Here is a 20,719-nt window from a genome sequence, read left to right on the forward strand (position 1 = left end):
TTAGCTTAGTAAAAAAGAAGGGCAAAATAGTCATTTATTAAGTAAATTTTTATTAAATAGATAAATATGTAATACATATCTTTTAAGGAGAGGAAATATGTAAATTAATTTTTAGGCTTAGGGAAATATGTAATAAAAGATATTAAGAAGGGGATATATGTATGGGTGTTCTTCGGGCTAGTTTTTCGGGTTTTGGATTTTTCGGGTCGGGTTCTTCGGGTTTCAAAGTTTTAAATCCAGACCCAAACCCAACCCAAATCTCTCACGGTTTCTTCAGGTTCGGGAAATTCGGGTTCAGGTGTCACACCCCAACCTAAGGCGGAAATGCCGGGGCGTGAACTGATTGTTAATAGCTCACAAGGTACTATCATACATTATAAAATATGACAATATCTATTTAATTTTATTTATTTCAAAAATAACAATAATAATCCCAAAACTAAATAATAAAGCAAATATTCTTTATTTTATTTCCTAAGGTCTTTCTATGCATTCTTCACATTAGCTTCGAATCAACTGTTAATCTACATATGCCTAGAAAATAAAGAGATTTGTCAACAACACATGTTGAGTGAGATGAACACCAGTTTTCATGTACAATAATATATATATATATATATATATATATAATAAATGATAAATGGGCAAACAAGATAATGTGAGTAATAATCAATCAAACCATGAACAAATAATGTGATTGTTGGTTGACCATGCCTCACGAACACGGGCTATGGCTACTAAGACGGCGTTGATCATACTGACATGCTAGACTTCTGATGGACCTCTCCGACTGTGATAGAATATAAACACTTAAACAAGTAGCAATTAACATTTAATTGAAATACACACAATAATTATATTTGCGAGTTTGTGTGTGTGTGTATATATATATATGTGACATAAAATATGAATTAGATACGCATATGTCCCCAAAACAATTGAAAACAGTAAAATAAAAGAGGAATGATATCTCACCTTGATGATTAAGCAAATAAACCAAGTAGTAGAATAAACGAGCAATGTTAACGTGACAAGTTTTCTGATCCAAACAAACTTGAGACTTATACAAAATAAAATAGAGTAAAAATGAAAACATAGCCGCTGTAATTAATTCATACGGATATCTAGACTCTGGCTATGAGATTTTTAGTAAATAAGCGAGCTGGTACTGACTAGAATCCGAACAGCGAGTCGGGAGTCGGGTTTTGGTCAGTAGCCTTAAAATCTTGAAACAAAAATAAAAGTCTTTTGGACCGAAAGTTGGTTCCGACCAGAAGTATGAGAAATCGATTGGTCAAAGTTATTGACCAATATGCCCTTATACGGGTTTGAATCGAATTGACCCGTTAATAACCCTCAATCTCAGAAATTGTTTGAGGGTTATCGACAAGTGAGGTATAATAAATAATTCATCAGTTGACAACTTACTAGGATAATGCTTGAGTTGACGAGAAATCGAGGTCATAGATTAGAAAACCGACAAAGTCAAACTGCAGCTTCGAATCTTCGAGTAAATAAGAAAAAATGAGAGAGAAATCGTCGGGTGAAGGGGATTAACGGCTGGGATATCAATATTTCAGTAGCTTCTAGGGTTTAGAATGAGGTTTTGTTTATATAGGCAAAGACACAACTTGAAGAACAAGAAATCGACTCGTTTAGGTAACCGAATAACATATTAATGAAAAAATCGAGTCTTGTAATCTTCGATATATCGATATAAATACAGAGAATGAACCTAGGCATTATTCCCTAGTAGATTAATTAACTTGTTGCTCAATTTTCGTGATTTAGGTTTGTTTAGGGAAATGTTTAGCATTAAACGAGTATCGAAAATGAATTTGGCTGAAACTGTGCTCCTTCGCGCGGCGCTAAGAAATCCTTCTCGCGGCGCTAAGGACTCCTTTTACTAGAATTTGATATTTTAGCAGTTTTAGTCACTAAAGTTTCATAAATGCATTTTTAAGCCATTTTAAGAGTTTCTAAGGACTATTTGGCATAATTGAAATTTATAAAATTAAAAACAATTAATTACTAATAAATGCATGATTTTATTGATACGAAAAATCCGAATTACATTCCCAAATCAAGCAAAAAAATACGAAAAAACGAGATGTTACATCAGGTTTTTTCGGGTTGGGTTAATCGGGTTTTGAATATCCTAAGAAGAAAATTATAGTGCTAAATTTATATGTAGCATATTCTCCTTTACTCTTAATACAAATAAACCAATAATAAACAAAAATAAACCGATAAAGCATGCTAAAAGAGTAGGGCCGGCCCATGGGTGTGGCTGGTGGTCGACGGCCACAGGCTCGACATCCCGCTAGGTCCGAAATTTTTTGTTTTTGAAAAAAATTATATATTTTTTTATGAAATACAGTATGTATATTTAGTGTTTAAACACAATTACATAACCACTAGCTTGGTCTAGTGGCAAATGGGTATTACTCACAATCAAGAGGTTGTGGGTTCTATCCTCATTTGATACATACTTAATCATTTTTTTATACAAAAGTTTTTACACAACCCAAATTATAACCAAATAAGCCCATATAAAAATTAGACTGTTTAAACCCAATAAAATACTCATTTTACTTAAGGCCCCAAAAAAATTTCGCCTTCGGCACAAAAGTTTTTGTGCTTTCTCGGAGCTGGCTCTGTAAAAGAGTAATATTTAACAAAGTTCAACATGATAAATATGACCGTCATAATCGCCTTCAATATGTCGTGATTAGGGTGTTTGATTATAGTTGCTTTTAGTCATAATTTGAAACATTAAAAAACAATAAATAATCGATTCATAATAGGTGGAATGAGAACAATCTATTTGGACTAAATTCTGATAACGTTAGCGGATAAGGCTTAGCCTACAATACATAAAAATATTTGGGGTTTTAAAACTAAAAGTTTATTCGGATTGACCTGAAACCTAGAATTTAGACCCAAGAACCAACCCGAATTACTTTGGTTCGGGTTAGCCTTTTCTCGGGTTCCGGTTTGTCGGGTCGGGTTAGTTAAGGTTCGGGTATGGGTTTTCTTGGGTTGGGTTTCAGGTTTCGGGTAAAAGTGACAACCTTAGATATATGTAAATGCCCATTGGTTATTAACCAACATTAACTGAACTGAACCGACAAACTAATCAAATAAAATGAACTGATTAACAGAAAACCAATCGATTAATATAAAAAAATTAATCGATAACTCGAGTTTCAGTTTTAGTTTAGTCTAATAACCAAACAGTGCACATCGTGACACACGACCCCAAACATGGAGCCCTGCCTTTGAAAAACTTATTTCTTTCTTGATAAATAAATACATGTTGAACTTATTCATATTTCTTGTTGATGGTTAACCAATCCATAACTGAATCAAATTAACATCTACAACCGATTAACCATAATCGATGAGCAATGGTTCTGGTTTTCTAATTAACCAATAGTTTGGTTATGGTTATGGTTTTAGACCAAAACCAACCCAATCTAAAAGAAAAATTAACCATAGTTTTAGAAAAGTATACCAAATATTGGCAACTTAGAAATAAATAATCTCAACCTTTGGGTATTGGCCGATAATAATGCCACCTTTAAAAATCGCTGTCAACGGTTCCACCCTTTCAACTATTTTTTTCTCAATGGACCTCAGTTAAAAAACACTTAACGTCGTTAAGTATTTTTTCGAGTTTCAAGCCGATGTTTAGGGCTTTTGATTGAAATAAGGATACGAGTTGACTTATGTAAAACTTATATTGAAACGGTGATTCAAATGATTTGATTTTTGTTAATTGGAAATTTAAACACCCGAATTAAAACACTGTTTCGTCATTTGGATCACCGCTGCGATATAAGTTATACATAAGTCGACTCTTATACTTCTTCCGATCAAAAGCCCTAAAACATCGACTTGAAACTTAGAAAAAAAAACTTAAAAACATTAATTTTTTTTAACGAAGGTTTATTGAGACAAAAATAGTCGAAATGTTGTACCGTTGTGATTTTTAAAAATGGAATTAAATTTGCATAATAAATATATGATTCGAATTTTGAGGCTGAAATCCCGCGAAATAAGGTTTATGATTTAAACCCTAGGTATCAGTTTCCCGCGAAATAAAGCTGAAATCCCTATATCAAAAACCCAATTTGATGGTTGAAAGATGGAGGTCGGGATGATATCAGTGGATCGTTGGGTTCAGGTAGTGATGTCTACTTGTTAACTCATCTTCACGCTGACGTTATCCCCTCGTTGGAACAATGGCCCCCTCTTCCGCTCTCACATCACCGCCGGCCAGGCTCTTCCACCACAAATTCCGTCGTTGATTTGCACCCTCCAAATCAGCCAATGGCACCACTTATCTACTACTAAGGAGGTTGATGTTATGCCCATTGAAGCCAACCATTGCCCTGGTAACTTTTCATCACTAGCTTGAAATTGTGACTCATTTACATTTTCTCTAGAACCCTCCCCTTTGAAGTTAGTTTCTTGTAATTGTAATTGCCATTCAGAATTGGTGTTGGTTAATCAGTCAGTTCAAAAACACGTAACCGAGTAAAATAGGGAGTCTTATCTTGTTCTTTACTAAACCGCCTTCAGGTAGTTAATATCATCAATTCCCATCCTGAACATGACATCATCATTGGCATAGACACGTTGGGGAAAGAGGATTTGTTACTCTACATCTCAAAGATGCTCAAGTAAAGGTAATTCACTACCAGGGCCGGTTTTCGTATAACTTCATCAATAATGTTCTGTTTATTATTTTTATTACAGATTTGGGTATGGCCTGAGCGCCTACAAACCAGGCATCTTCTTGGACTACATGACAATTTCACAACCAAAACCACTTTGACAAGAGTCCGAGCTGTTCCTCGCTATAGTTTTTCCATTGAAACACTAGAAGGATTAAATACTATGCATCCAACCATTGGGATCATGCCATCTGGACTTCCGTGGAAGCGAAAGAAAGTCGGATGCAAGGATAAATCGTGTGGTGTTTCTTCATTGAAGAACGAGACAGATAACAATTTTGATATGAATATGCGAAATAGATATACAAATAACATAGAAAAACATCACTAGTATATCTACACGGTTCCATATTCTGATCACTCTTGTTTTTCAGAGATAGTGGAGTTTGCTAAGTTTCTATCTCCGAACAACATCAAAGGTATTGTGTCTTCATCATTGTCTTATGCTGACCCATGCTACCATCTTCACAACATTTATGGAACATCGAGCTTATGCCAAAAACATGTGATCATGGAAGAAAGTGCACTGGTTGAAGGTGAATGTAAGTCTACTCTTGCTTTTAATAGTTTTACTGAGGTGACGAAGTTAAATAAAGAGAGAAAGGAACAAGCAGTATAAAGTGCGTGCTCATAAAACTCGGGTTACTTTGTTAAGAAGGTTTAACCGTGGTGTGAAGCTAACAGGTGAAGATTGTTGTGATTATTAATTGTTTAACTAACTTTTGATGCCAACCGGGTAAGTGATAGTAACTTACTAAATCTGTATTGAATATGTGCAATATATTATTTAGGGGTAATCCTGACCCAAAGGACTTTCATCAAGTTGTTGGAATTGTATATGTTTCTTTGACACAATTTAAAAATAAAAAAGTTCTGTTGTGACTTATCTTTCATTGTGTGACTATATTTGTGGTTCCTCTAATTTATCAAGGACTAAATTAAAATCATCGACCAATTCAACTTTCAGTGATCAAAGTTGGCCAATAAATACCAAGTTGCTTGGATCAGTGGACCAAATAGGGATGCGACATGTCTAACGTGTGGAAAATAACTTCACTGTCGAATTGCTTTGTTTTTTTCAAAGTTATTTTGAGTTACACAAGTCTTCTATGATATTCTTTTCAACTTTACAGTTCATGGAGATAGTATATAAATGGTTTTTGAACTATTCCATTCACTATTCAATGTTGGCAATTAAGTATTGTTGGTGCCAATGAAGTTAAAAGGGACGTGGCTAGTCTATAACATATAACGTGGAACATAAATAGTTTCGAACATTCCACTTTCAAGTTGTGCTTCTTTTTCCAAGCTACAGTTCAAGTTTACCATGATAGCAACTTATACAGTTTGTGGAGAAAGGACTTATAATGACAAAGAAGTCTTGCAATTTATATGGTTTTGACTTTCTCATCTGTTAGTGTAATTGCTGTTCAAATGTCAGTTCTATAAAACCCAATGCTGGAAATATAATATCTGTATAAGTGGTTCACAAAGAATAACAGTTTGATCACTAATGGAGTTTTTGCTCCTTTTGTGCTTCTCTCTCATCATTTCTTTCTCATCAGATCTGATACGATATCTGCAAACCGATCTTTATCTGGAAACCAAACAATCATATCTAAAGGTGGAAACTTTGAGCTCGGTTTCTTCAAAGCAGGTAATTCTTCCAACTATTATATAGGCATATGGTATAAAAAGATATCTTCCTATCCTCCTACTATAGTCTGGGTAGCAAACCGAGAAACACCCATCTCTGATAGATTCATATCAAAATTAAAAATTCATAAACGGTAACTTAGTGCTCTTAAATGAGTCCAAGCTACTAATTTGGTCCACAAATGTTACCACTGCCCGTTTTAATTCTGTAACTGTCGTTCTTCTTGACGATGGTAACTTAGTTTTGAGTGACGGGTCCAAAACTGTTGAACTCATTTGGCAAAGTTTTGACCACCCAGTTCATACCTGGCTACCTGGTTCTAAACTTGGTTATGATAAAAGAACAAAGAAAAGTCAACTTCTTACTTCATGGAGAAGCAATGAAGATCTCGGTGTAGGACTCTTCTCTTTCGAGATTATCCCTTCTAGTAAAGAATATGTAAGCAAGTGGAACAGGTCCCAACAATACTGGACAAGCGGGGGATGGAATGGGCAAATATTTAGTTTAATACCTGAAATGAGGTTAATTACATTTATAATTTCAGCTTCTTTTCAAACGAAAACGAGAGTTACTCCACTTATTCTGTAAATAATGCTTCTGTTATATCTAGATTTGTAATGGCTGTTAATGGCCAAGTTCAGCCACTAACATGGTTGGAACAAACAAAACGATGGAATTTGTTTTGGGCTCAACCGAGAACAGTGTGTGAGGTATATGCTTCGTGTGGGCCTTTCGGTTCTTGCAGACAGACTGGATTGCCATTCTGTAATTGCTTGACTGGTTTCAAGCCCAAATCAGAAGACAATTGGAATCAGAGTGATTTCTCTAGTGGGTGCGTGAGAAAAACGGACTTGGAATGTGGGAATAACAAGAAAATCTCTTTTTTAACGGCCACAGTCACTAATATCCCTCCAAATTCAGTGTCTGTGGCTGTTGGGAGTGGCCGAGAATGTCATGCCACTTGTTTAAACAGTTGTCGGTGTAATGCTTACTCTTTTTCAGATAATCAGTGCTCGGTTTGGGAGGTGGAGATTTTGAATCTTTCAGAAGACAATGTTAATGGGAAAACAATCTACATCAAAGTTGCTTCTAAAGCAATCTTGGTCGGTTATCGGGTGCGTTGTTGCAGGCATGGTTGTTGTGGTGGGTCTTGTTTTGTATATAATCTATAGAAAAAAGAGGATATCGGTCGGGAAGACAACAATGGAGGGATCTTTGGTGTCATTTGTTTACAGAGATTTACAAATAGCCACCAAAAACTTCACAGAGAAACTAGGAGATGGTGGCTTTGGTTCAGTTTTCAAAGGGGTACTGCGTGATTCAACCGTTGTGGCAGTGAAAAAGCTTGAAAGTATTAGTCAAGGAGATAAACAGTTCAGGAGTGAAGTCAGCACAATTGGGACCATCCAACATGTTAATCTTGTTCGTCTTCGTGGGTTTTGTGCACAAGGTAACAGTAAACTGTTGGTGTATGATTACATGCCAAATGGTTCCCTAGATTCCCATCTTTTCCATGAAAAACAAGAAAGTGTTCTAGACTGGGAAACAAGGTATGATATTGCACTTGGTATTGCAAGAGGGTTGGTTTATCTTCATGAGAAGTGTAGAGACTGTATAATTCACTGTGACATAAAGCCAGAAAACATTCTTTTAGATGCTGATTTCTGCCCAAAATTAGCAGATTTTGGTCTGGCAAAGCTTGTGGGTCGAGAGTTTAGTCGGGTTTTGACTACTTTTAGAGGGACCAAAGGATATCTAGCACCCGAATGGTTATCGGGGGTGCCCGTCACAACCAAAGCAGATGTTTTTAGCTACGGAATGATGCTTTTTGAATTAGTTTATGGTAAAAGAAATGCTGAGCAATCTGATGACTCGAGAAGTAATTTCTTTCCTAGTTTGGTTGCTAATGTACTAATGGCTGGAGGTGATATCCTTGGCTTACTAGACAGTAGGTTAAACAGGGAAGCGATCAGTGTTGAACAAGTCACCAAAATTTGTAAAGTTGCGTGTTGGTGTATTCAAGATGAGGAAGATAATAGGCCTTCAATGAGTTTGGTGGAACAAATTCTTGAGGGAGTATTGGATGTTAACATGCCTCCGGTCCCACGATCTGTCCAGTTATTTCTTGATAATACGGAGCCGATTGTTTTCTTCACCGAGCCATCATCAAATGGGAGTTCACAACCACTGAGCAACTCATCGAGTCATGATTCACAATCTCATAGTGCATCTTCTTCAAAGACCAAGGTATCTGTCTAGAATACAAGCTGCATTAATGAAGTTTGTAATAGATGTGTGTTTAATTTGTGTTTTGAGCATTTATTGCTAAAGGCTATGCTCAAATATTGTAATTGCTGGTCCCCGTTGGGGTTTCCAAGTATTAGGCTGTTAAGTGACATGAGTGATGATATATATGTTTACAAATATGCCTAATCTGTAATTGACATATGACCTTTATTTTCTTCTTATTTTGTCATGTGTTTTAATCTTTCTGTTAGACATACTTTTAGGAGGTGTTTTAGATATACTATTTTGTGAGTTGTTTATATGATCTGAGAATGAAAAAAAAAGGAGATTGTGTTTGGATCATGCATTTTTGTTTTATGGTTTACATTTCTTTTTATAATGTAAACAAAGTTGTTTATGGTCACATTCTAACTTTTTTTTTTGTAAAAAGGAAAATTTAGAAAAATATGTTAAATAGTATCTCTATACAAAAAATGATATCAATATATAAGATCAATTTACTTGATAGAAGTAGTACATCAAATATCATATAACCTATAATATACCCTATAGATGATAATTTAGCTGACCTGACCCGACTCAAAACTTTTAACACCGAATAATTATAAATTTAAATACCAAAAAGTACAGGTACCATAGAAAAAAATTATGGCTATTTCCAACTATAAAACAAAAGTCTATGGTCTGTTTTGTACACGTTTCTTAGTAGACAAATGTATTATGAGTGAGTGATAAATGGTAGACAAATATATTACGACCGAGTGATAAATGGTAGATAAATGTATTACGGCCGAGTGATGAAGAGTTATCTTGCGATATATTGTTCCTCATATGAGTACATGACTGTTCTGTGGTTTCTTCTAAGGTCTGAAATAACTAGCTATTGGTTGATAATAAATGAAGTGGGTCACAACGTTGACACGTTCGATGTTCAATGGTGGCCTTTAAAGTCTTTTTAAACAATTCCGCTGTCAAATTGCGCTTCTTCCAAGTCATATATAAGGTGCTGTTTTTTTTTAAAACAAAAACTATATGTAATCTGATTTCATATCTGTAACTGAAGATGTGGTCTGAAGGTTTGCAATATGAAAATATAATACTATTAGTTTTATAAACTGAATATCGTCTGCATAAGCTGAAAATTAGTTACATATCATACACATCACTTTAGATAAAAGTCATTTATCTACTTTGTTTACATTGTAAAAAGTAAACAAAGTAGATAAATTTATCAACCATTATTTGCTCACGGTTTGATTGATTATTACTTACATTATTTTTGTTTGCGCATTTTTCATTTATCATTTATTATATATCATTTATTGTATATTATTATCAGTGTCGAAATTGGTGATCATCTCAGTCAACATGTGTTGTTGACAAATCTCTGTTTATTTTCTATGCATATGCAGGTTATCAGTCGATTTGAAACTGAGTGAAGAATGCATAGAAAGGTATTAGAAAATAAAATAAAGAATATTTGCTCTATCTTTTTAGTTTGGAATTATTTATTTGTTTTGAATTGTTATTGTCATATTTTGAAACTTGTGTAATTTATTTGAATTTTGAAATAAATAAATTAATTAGATATTGTCATATTTTATATTGTATGATAGTACCTTGTAAGTTGTGAACCACGGCTCGCACCCCGATATTTCCGCCTTAGGTTGGGATGTGCATTAACCTCTGCCCGTGACGGTGGTGACGAATTTGGAAACCAAATCTCTTCTTCATCGTTCATCTGAACCTGAAATCATTAGCGGTGCAACATCCGGATAATATACCTCCACAACTGTGTCAGAGGCGGAACCCTTGTCGTGAACACTGATATTGTTTAGTCACTGACCTCGACGTCGTTCGAATTGAATGAATCAGAAACTGTCACAGAATTCTAGAGTTTGCATATGGCAGAGTTTGTTGGCGAGTTATGAGGACGGTGGCGGTGCCGTGCAGTGGGATGGTGGCGTCGTGCAGTGGGGTGTATCTGGATGTTGCCGGGTTATGAGGACGGTGGCAGCGCCGTGTTGTGGGGTGGTGTTGGCGACTTAAATTCACAACTAATTTGTTCAGCCATAATCGATCGCTGGAATAATGGATTATCGCGGCATGGAGGTGGTTATATACAGTGATGGTGATGCTAATATGGGGTGAACGGAGGTGGGGGCGCCAGAAACCATGGAGTCGCCGGAAAAGGATCTAACTTACGGCATGAAACGATCGCCAAAACAATGGAGTCTCTAGAAAAGGATCTAACTTACAACATAAACCTTGGAGTCGCCGGAAACCATGAAGCCATGATCAACAGGTGGTATCGAAAGGGATTTATGAAAGAGGGAGAGAGGATACGTAAATACATTCCAAAAAATAATAAAAGAATTCATTCCAAAAATGATAAAAGAATTATGGACAATCATACCCCTGTGTGCTATAATCAATTTCTTATTCTTATTCTAACCATGCTCTCTCTCTCTATATATATATATTAGAGAGAGAGAGAGAGAGAAAGAGAGAGAGAGAGAGTAATGATCCTAAGAGAACCCTTTGCAAATTAAGAACTTTAAGAACCATTTTGAACTACTAAAAAAATCATTAAAAAATATTTAAAAAATTATACAACAAAAAAAAAGAACGAAAATTTTAAAAAAAGTAAAAAAAAAAACAAAAGTCTTATTTCATTCCGATTTCATAAAAAAAATTCGTATTATACCCATACACATGTGTATAATTTTATTTAATCTCTAGTTGCGTAATATATACATATGTGCATGATCATTTACCTTAAATTATACATATGTGTATAATAAACATGTGTGTACATATATGTACATATTATACATATATATAATTTAGCTAAACCGAGTTTTTTTATGAAACCGGGATGATAAATAAGAATTTTGGTTTTTTACTTTTTTTTATTTTTGTGGTTTTTTTTTGTTTTATGATTTTTTTTTAATTTTTGGGTTTTTTGTGTTCCAAAATGGTTCTCAATTTTTAAATAGTTTTCACATGATCCTGATTATATGTATATGAATACGTATACGTATACGTATACGTATATGTGTGTGTGTATATAGTGTAACTAGTTTGAGGCCCGTGTATTACACGGGTAATTGATGAAAATTTTAAACTTAAACTATTAAGTGAAATACAGTTAACAAAATGATCATATATTGTTAATACAATTATAATTTATGTTAAAATTACAGAAATCACATAAGTAAGATTACATAAATATGTTACAATAAGTAAAAACTTTCTTGTACACTACATTTGTGATAACTGGTCGGTATACATTGTTTATTAAATATCAAAATCTTTATTCTATGTTTGCTTGTAACTCTTGATATGGTGACAAATATGTCTGCTTATAACTCTTGATATAGCTGCGTATAGTTGTCTGTGTGACAAACATGATAAGGTTATTTTAAGTACATATCAACCCTAGATAAATGATAATATATCTATGAAACTAACAAAAAAAATATTCATATACATAAAATATCATACAATTTAATCAATTAATATGACATCATTTGAGATCATCTGCTCATGTTTATCAAAAAAAAAAAAAGCAACATGATTATCTTAAAAACCAGATTACCTGAACTTTGATGATATAATTATCTTAGAATTTTTAGAATTTGAATTGATTGATCATGATAAATTTGTCGTCATTAATATTCTGCGTATGACAAAATTTTAATTGATTTTATATTTTACAATTAACAATTGTATAACCAAACAACATATAAAACCGAAAATTAAATATGACAAAACGATTTGTTTCATTTCATATGAATGCAATTGTCAGGAAATAACAAAGACACATTAACCTTAAAGCCATTTCTCGGATAATAGTGATTATTATGAGTTACCAGAATATTAGAAAATTTAAAGTTGCATAAACTGAATGTATTTATAGTTGAGAGTATTGGATAATGAATATTTGAATTTTGAATACTAATTTTGTGTTATTAGTTAATATTATGTGAAGTTGTTAGAATATTTAAATAATAGGGGTTGAATCAAGAGAAAACTCATCTTTAGAGAGAAAAACTTCTAAATAATTATTTTTAATTAAAAATAAAAAAATATTTTCCAAATTCTGTTTTTGCCATTATTCTTATATTTTCTTACCCTTCACTCAAAAAAAATTAAAAAAAAACCACTGTAATGCACATACGTATTACTGTGCGATACCGTTATATTACACATGTGTATTACTATGTATTTTTAAGTTCAATAGCGTTTAATTGAATATATTCAATATTTGTGTATTGTATATGTGTAGTAGTGTTGTATTATATGGAAAAAATAATAATTAAAATAAAAATCGATATAGTGCACATGTTCGTTAATGTTGTCTTACACATACATACTAATGTGTATTCGATATGCGTATTAGTCTTATATTGCATATTTATAATAGTGTGTATCAAATATGTGTAATAGTGTTGTATTCTATGCAATACAACACTTTTGCATATATGCAATGCACATTATTACACATGTGTACTACACCAACGAGATTACCGACAAGTTTTTTTTTAACCAATAACAACATATAAGAATAATGGAAAAAAATAAACTTCAAAATTTTTTTTTTTAAAAGTTAAAAATAGTTTTTTAGGAGTTTTTTAGTTTTTTCTTTAAGAGGAGTTTTCACTTGATCCCAACCCATATATATATCATATATATATATGTGATCAGGATCATGTGAGAACTTTTTAGAAATTAAGAACTATGAGAACCATTTTGGACCACAAAAAAACCAAAAAATAAAAAAAAAATCATAAAACAAAAAAAACACAAAATAAAAAAAATAAAAAAAACCAAAGTTCTTATTTATCATCCCGGCTTCTAAAAAAAATTCTCGGTTTAGCTAAATTATACATATATGTATAGTATGTACATATATGTACACATACGTTTTTTTTCTATACACATATGTATAATTTAAGGTAAATGATAATGTGCATATACGTACATTACGTAATTAGAGATTAAATGAAAGTATACATATATGTATAGGTATAATACGAATTAAAAAAATCGGTTTTTTAATGAAACCGGAATGAAATATAAGAATTTTGGTTTTTTTACTTTTTAAAATTTTCGTTTTTGTTTTGTTTTATAATTTTTTAAATATTTTTTAGAGGTTTTTTTAGTGGTCCAAAATGGTTCTCAAAGTTTTCAATTTGCCAATGGTTATCTTAGGATCCTTACCATATATATATATATATATATATATATATATATATATATATATATACACGGGTGAGATCAAATGAAACCTCCTTTTAAAGAGAAAACTTAAAACTCCTAAACAATTATTTTTAACTTTTTAAAAAAAAAAATTTTAGCTTCTTTTTTTTTCTATTATTCTTATATGTTGTTATTGTTCCAAAATAAAAACAAAAAAAATCTTGTCGATAACCTCGTCAGTGTTGTGCACATGTGTAATACATTAATAGTATGCATTGCATATATGCAAAAGTGTTGTATTACATAGAATACAATACTATTGCACATATTTGATACACACTATTGTATATATGCACTATAAGACTAATACGCACGTCGAATAAATATTAATACGTATGTGTAATACAACATTAACGCACATGTACACTACATCGACCTTTATTTTATTAATATTTTTTTTACATATAATATAACACTACTACATATATACAATATACCAATATTGAATATATGCAATTAAATAGTATTGAACAAAAAAATACATAGTAATACACATGTGTAATACAATGGTATCGCACAGTAATACGTATATGCATTACATCGTTTTTTTTATTTTTTTAAATTTTTTTCGAGTGAAGGGTGACAAAATATAAGAATAATGACAAAAGCGGATATTTGAAAATATTTTTTATTTTTAATTAAAAATAATTATTTTAGGAGTTTTTAAGTTCTCTCTCAAACAATGTGTTTTCTCTTAATCCTCTCCATATATATATATATGGTTTGGATCAAATACAAATGAAGTTAACGTGCTAAACGTAAGAATCAAATAGAGTAATTATATATTCAAGTAGAGTAATTATGTAATTACACCATAGAGTAATTACGTAATTACTCTATGGTGTAATTACATAATTACTCTACTTGTATATATAATTACTCTACTTGATTCTCATGTTTAGCATGTTAATTTCATTTGTACGTTAACCCTCCCTATATATATATATATTAACAACTTATAGAGAAAAGAAAAAAAGAAGAAGCAAAGATTTCGGATTTTATGGAAGTATGGTAAATGCATTTTTGACTGGAAAACCATTTTTTTTAATTAATGTGAAAATGGAATATTTTTGAAATGTAATGAAGAGCATGATTAAATTACAGATAATAAAAAAATGAAAATAATAAATATTTGTATTAAGTTACATTATAATTAAGGTGTGAATCTTAATGAATTTTTATAACACATTTTAATAATAAATACTATAACTATAATGCTTGGTTTAAAAATTTAAATGCTTTTAATTAAATAATTTGTCTTATAAAGCATAATAAATTAAATATTTAAATGTGTAAAAAAGTACAAATGAAGTTAACAAAATATTGAAAACTAAATATTAATCTTCTTATTGTTAAAACCCTTTATACTACACAAAAAAGTCATATAAATAAATGACAGATAGTTCATATAGTGAATCATTGTACATATGAATTATAATTATGATATTCAAATTTAATAATTTAATGCTAAACACCAAGATATATATAATATGTATTTTCCATGTTTGTAATATTTATATAAAATGTTTGAAGAAAATTAAGAAAATACACATTTTCTTAAGTTTAAATGCATATGAGAAATTTTTAAATCCAAAATTGAAGCCATCTTATATAAAAAATTATGCACTGCGCTCGAATCCTAGTTTAAAAACAATTTGTAATTTATTACCATACAAATCCATATTTTTCGACAATGATGCACCTTTATTTTCGTTAATTTTTAATTACCTGTGAGTTAAAAAATTTAATTCTAACAGACATGCAACTTCAATTTTGATATTTCCTTATTTTCTTAATGAATCAGTTAGGATTTATGTTAAATAAAAATAAACTTGAATTCACATATTGAAATGACTTAAAAGATAAGGACCATATATTGAAATGAGTTAAAAAAAAAGGTATAGATAACTATAAGATTGACAAGTGACAAGAATAAGTAGTCTTTTATTTGATAGATAGAATATATGTGAGTATTGCCTAAAACAAAGACACATTTGTAATGTCTAGGAAAATTTTTGATATTGTTATTAATCTTCTCTCATATATTTATCTAAATGTTGCTAGAACGCATCTAGCACTTATGTCGACCTGCTCTTTGTCTGGTTGTACAAGAGGTTGTTAGTATCATGATAGGATGGTGCGTTGGGGTAAACCAACTTCTAATTCTTACGGTGCAGATCTTGGGGTTCATGTATCTGGCGTGCGTTGGATTACTTTAATGTTAAGGTTGACAAACTTGACACTATCCATAAAGAACAATATGCTGGGGTCATAGGTGGCGGAAACTTCTACAAAAATCATAGAGGGTGGTTACTATGGTGTTATTCAACGTCCATTGTCAACAAAGGAGATGTGTACAGCATTGGACCTTGCTATCGACGTCTTGTCAATGAGAAGAGATTCCGACTTCTTAAATAAATGAAAAAAGGTTCAAAACTTAAACTAGTTAAGAATTTTGGTCAAAACTTCATAAATAAATGAAAAAAATAAATGGCTGCTATTGACTAGGTCATATATGTTAAACAAAATGTTTTAAATTCATATAATAAAATCCTTCTATGATGAACAACTATTACAACATTGACAAGTTCATATATTATTTTGCAACGGCATGACTAGTGCATATATATTATATGTACAAAATGTGATCTTGAGTGTTTTAAATATCATTGTTCTTACATATTTCAAGTCCAAAATTGATAGTCGTCTGTTGATTGCCTTAAAGTTATCTTTTGTTATGCTCATCATTTATTGGAATCAGCCAAGTTGATCATAGGAAGCAACTGAGCATGAATTTCATAGCTTCTAATCTCCTTTTCTATTTCTTTTTCATTCCTTTGATATTTGGTGCTGATACTTTGGTTATGAACCAATCCCTCACTGGAGACCAGACACTTGTCTCTCTTGCTGGAAACTTTGAAATGGGTTTCTTTAGACCAGGTAAGCCTCCCAACTATTACATAGGAATCTGGTACAAAAAAGTCAAAACATTAACAATAGTCTGGGTGGCAAATAGAGAAACACCAATCTTTGATAGATTCTCTTCTAAGCTGAAAATAAATGATGGTAACTTGGTGCTTTTAAACGAGTCAAACGCTCCAATTTGGTCAACGAACATGATTTCTGCTGTTGCGCCTGCATCATCACTAGTTCTTCTTGATGATGGTAATTTAGTTTTGAGATATGGGTCAAGTTCTAGCCCACCAATTTGGCAAAGTTTTGATCATCCCACCCATACTTTTTTGCCTGGTAGTAAGTTAGGATACAACAAACGTACGAATACAGGGCAGGTTATAACGTCATGGAAAACTATGGAAAATCCTGCGGCCGGACTCTTTTCTTTAGAGATTGTTCCAAAGGAGAAGCAATATGTACTCAAGTGGAATAGATCTGTAGAGTATTGGGCTAGTGGGCCTTGGAATGGCCATTATTTCAGCTTAGTGCCTAAAATGAGGGTGCCCTATATCTTTAATTTCAGCTTCATAGACAATGAAAACGAGAGCTATTTTACATATTGGTTAAAACAACCTTCAGATATATCCAGATTTGTTTTAGACATCTCAGGGCAAACTCAGCAGCTGAGATGGGAGGAGAGTTCCGACCAGTGGTTTTTGTTTTCGACTCTACCTCAACAAATTTGTGATGTTTACGCCAACTGTGGGGCGTTTAGTGTTTGCAATCAGCAGCTCTCATCATTTTGTAGCTGCCTGAGTGGTTTTGAGCCTACATCGCAGAGTGATTGGAGTGCGAGTGAATTTTCTGGAGGATGTGTCAGAAAAACAGAGTTGACATGTATAGTTAAGGAAGAAAAACTTGGGTTCAGTTTAAGTTATGTCCCAGTTAAGTTTCTGCCAACATTTCATGGAAATGAAACTGTGTTGGATGAATCAGCATGCAGAAGATCTTGCTTGGGCGACTGCAGTTGTGAAGGATATAGTTTTATCTCTAATAGGTGTCGGCTTTGGAATAGAGAAAACTTGAATAACATATCCTTTGTGTTTGTTTCAGATGATTCAGATGTAGAGAAATTTGAATTGAACGTCAAAGTTTTTTCTAAAGATCTTCAACATCACAAGAATGACAAGGTCAGGCTGGGTACTATTGTCGGGTCCATTGCAGGCGCAGTTGTTTTTGTCTCGGGTCTAATTTTTCTTATAATCATCGGGAAAAAGTGGATATGGGTTGGCAGAACGAGAATGGATGGATTGTTGGTAGCATTTTCCTACAAAGATTTACAGAAAGCCACCAAAAATTTCTCGGATAAACTTGGTGGAGGTGGTTTTGGTTCAGTTTTTAAGGGGGTATTGCGTGATTCGTCCATTGTGGCAGTGAAAAAACTTCAAAGTGTTAGCCAAGGAGAGAAGCAATTCAGGAGTGAAGTCAGCACAATTGGGGCCATCCAACATGTTAATCTTGTACGTCTTCGTGGGTTTTGTGGAGAAGGTAACCACAAACTGTTGGTGTATGATTACATGACAAATGGTTCTCTAGCTTTCCATCTTTTTTACAGAAAACAAGATAATGTTCTAGACTGGAAAACTCGGTATCAGATTGCGGTTGGAACTGCAAGAGGGTTGGTTTATCTTCATGAGAAGTGCAGAGATTGTATAATCCATTGTGACATTAAGCCAGAAAACATTCTTTTGGATGCTAATTTCTGCCCAAAAGTTGCAGATTTTGGTCTAGCTAAGCTTGTGGGCCGAGACTTTAGTAGGGTTTTGACAACTATAAGAGGAACACCGGGATATCTAGCTCCAGAATGGTTATCAGGGGTGCCTATCACTCCCAAAGCAGATGTTTATAGCTATGGAATGCTGCTTTTTGAACTTGTACGTGGTAAAAGAAATTCTGAGAAATCTTGTGAAGGTTCAAGTTTTACATTCTTCCCTAGTTTGGCTGCAAATGTTGTTATGGAGGGAGGCGACATCCTTAGCCTGCTAGACGGTAGGTTAAATAGGGAAGCTAATGTTGAAGAAGTTATACAAATTTGCAAGGTTGCATATTGGTGTATTCAAGATGAAGAAGAAAGTAGGCCATCAATGAGTGAGGTGGAACGCATTCTTGAAGGGGTTGTGGATGTGAGCATGCCTCCATTCCCGCAATCTTTAAAGTTTTTCGTTGATGGCGCAGAGGATATTCCATTCTTCAACGTGTCTTCATCAATCTTCAACGAGCCTTCCTCAATCAGGAGTTCACAAGTTCAGAGCAATATAAGTGGTGATTCCCAATCAAAGAGTACATCTTCTTAAAAGGATTTGTCTTTACTTTTGTACTTATTGTTACAACGTGGCATTAGTAATAATTATAGATCATGCTAATGGTTTTCCATACGCATCAAATCCTTTCATGCTAAAACTATGTTCAAATGTAGTTGTTGGTTCCTCTTGAGGTTTCCAGTAATAATGTGTATTTATGGTGCATGTAAAGATAGTCCAATTGCTTAGGTAATTTAACATTTTCATGTTATTATTCATTTGTGTGAATGAAGAGTAAATTGTTCTTGTTAATCTGACTAAACAAATATAATGAAGTACAAACTCATAAGTCATAATCACGCATCATTATTCGCCTACCAGAAAAGTTATTAAAAGCAGTCACAATTATCTACCACTTTGTTTAACTTAGTTTCTGTAATAACTGAAATTGCCAATCACAATATAAGAAATACATAAAAATGGGAATCCTATGTTGCATTTCCTCCAAACAAGTTGTGTGCACACACTATCTTTGAACTTTGGTTGCGACGGTTCCTCAACAATTTTGTTATTCAATTTGGACAATAGGGTCGATTTGATACTTGATCATCTGGGTCAAGACTTTATTTAGGGGCCTTATCTGGTGATTCGGGTTCCCTCTCAACGATGAAGCTTATCCCTCATCGTCTTAGTTCTTTTTTATTTCATTTAATGCCTATTGGTGTTCCAAGACTCTTGTGATTTGGTTTTTGATGCAGCAAGTAGGTACATCCGCCCCTCTACTATTATCTAGTATCTAGTAATCTAGTATTACTATATTTTTAAATTAACACAAAAAAAATGAGACTCCAAAAAGGAAAGAAACTGATTTTTCTTTTCTTTTTTTCTTTTACTTTTTTCTTCTCCGAAAGGCCTTTTTTATTTTTATTTTTGTCACTGTTTGGAAAGCCTTTAAAAAATGTATAAAATAAAATGAATAGTAAGTTTGTGAGTGAAAATATTTTTGATAATTAATATAGGGTTAATAGGTCGTATGTCTCATAGCATGCCATATTGAATTGTAACTGGTCATAGTTATGAGCGAGCAAGAAATTGTTTGGAACCCCTTGAACAATGAACTGGAACAGAATCGGTGTAGCATGCCATCAAAATGTGTTACTTTATGATTTCTGGCTTTCAGTTTTTTTTCTTTTTTGCATTAAATGGTTTCCGGTTTTGTTTCTTATTTGCCTCAGTTATGTTTGTAGTGTTGGTTACGATCAATAATCACACCCTTAATCTTGAAGAAAAAGAAATAAAAAAAACAAGCATAGCATAATTGGAGTCAAATGAATAATTTTACATAATAAAGAAAAGGGGAAAAGCTATTTAAAATGAATGGTAATTTTTTTCTTTTCTGATTGATATTATTAAGACTAAGTATAATGGGTCGATTTTGAAGGCAAAATACCCTAATATAGCCATGAACACCTCTCACCACCACCACATCCCCCCCCCCCCTTCGATTTGGGCGACTTTTTTTGTTGGGGTTGGGGGGCCGAGGGGGCGACATCTATTTGTCATCAGCTTTCGAATTGAAAGTAATATTATTTTAATCATATGACGGTTAACAA

The 20,719-nt window shown here is 32.8% G+C and overlaps 1 protein-coding gene and 2 pseudogenes across 1 annotated transcript; all 3 read left to right on the top strand.

Moving 5' to 3' along the window:
* The first annotated feature begins 4,150 nt into the window (after positions 1–4,150).
* LOC143551720 (uncharacterized) lies at positions 4,151–5,449 on the top strand (annotated as a pseudogene).
* An 806-nt stretch (positions 5,450–6,255) lies between these two features.
* LOC143551731 (G-type lectin S-receptor-like serine/threonine-protein kinase At2g19130 pseudogene) lies at positions 6,256–8,699 on the top strand (annotated as a pseudogene).
* A 7,938-nt stretch (positions 8,700–16,637) lies between these two features.
* Positions 16,638–19,160, top strand: LOC143551732 (G-type lectin S-receptor-like serine/threonine-protein kinase At2g19130). The gene is made up of 2 exons (XM_077042106.1): positions 16,638–17,290; positions 17,834–19,160. The coding sequence occupies exons 1-2, from the start codon at positions 16,701–16,703 to the stop codon at positions 19,158–19,160; spliced, it is 1,917 nt and encodes a 638-aa protein (XP_076898221.1). The 5' UTR covers positions 16,638–16,700.
* Positions 19,161–20,719: the final 1,559 nt, after the last annotated feature.

This window comes from Bidens hawaiensis, unplaced genomic scaffold, assembly GCF_021521415.1.
Source record: "Bidens hawaiensis isolate Kalapana, Puna unplaced genomic scaffold, B.hawaiensis_p1.1 tig00016564_1, whole genome shotgun sequence".
Taxonomy (NCBI): Eukaryota; Viridiplantae; Streptophyta; class Magnoliopsida; order Asterales; family Asteraceae; genus Bidens; species Bidens hawaiensis.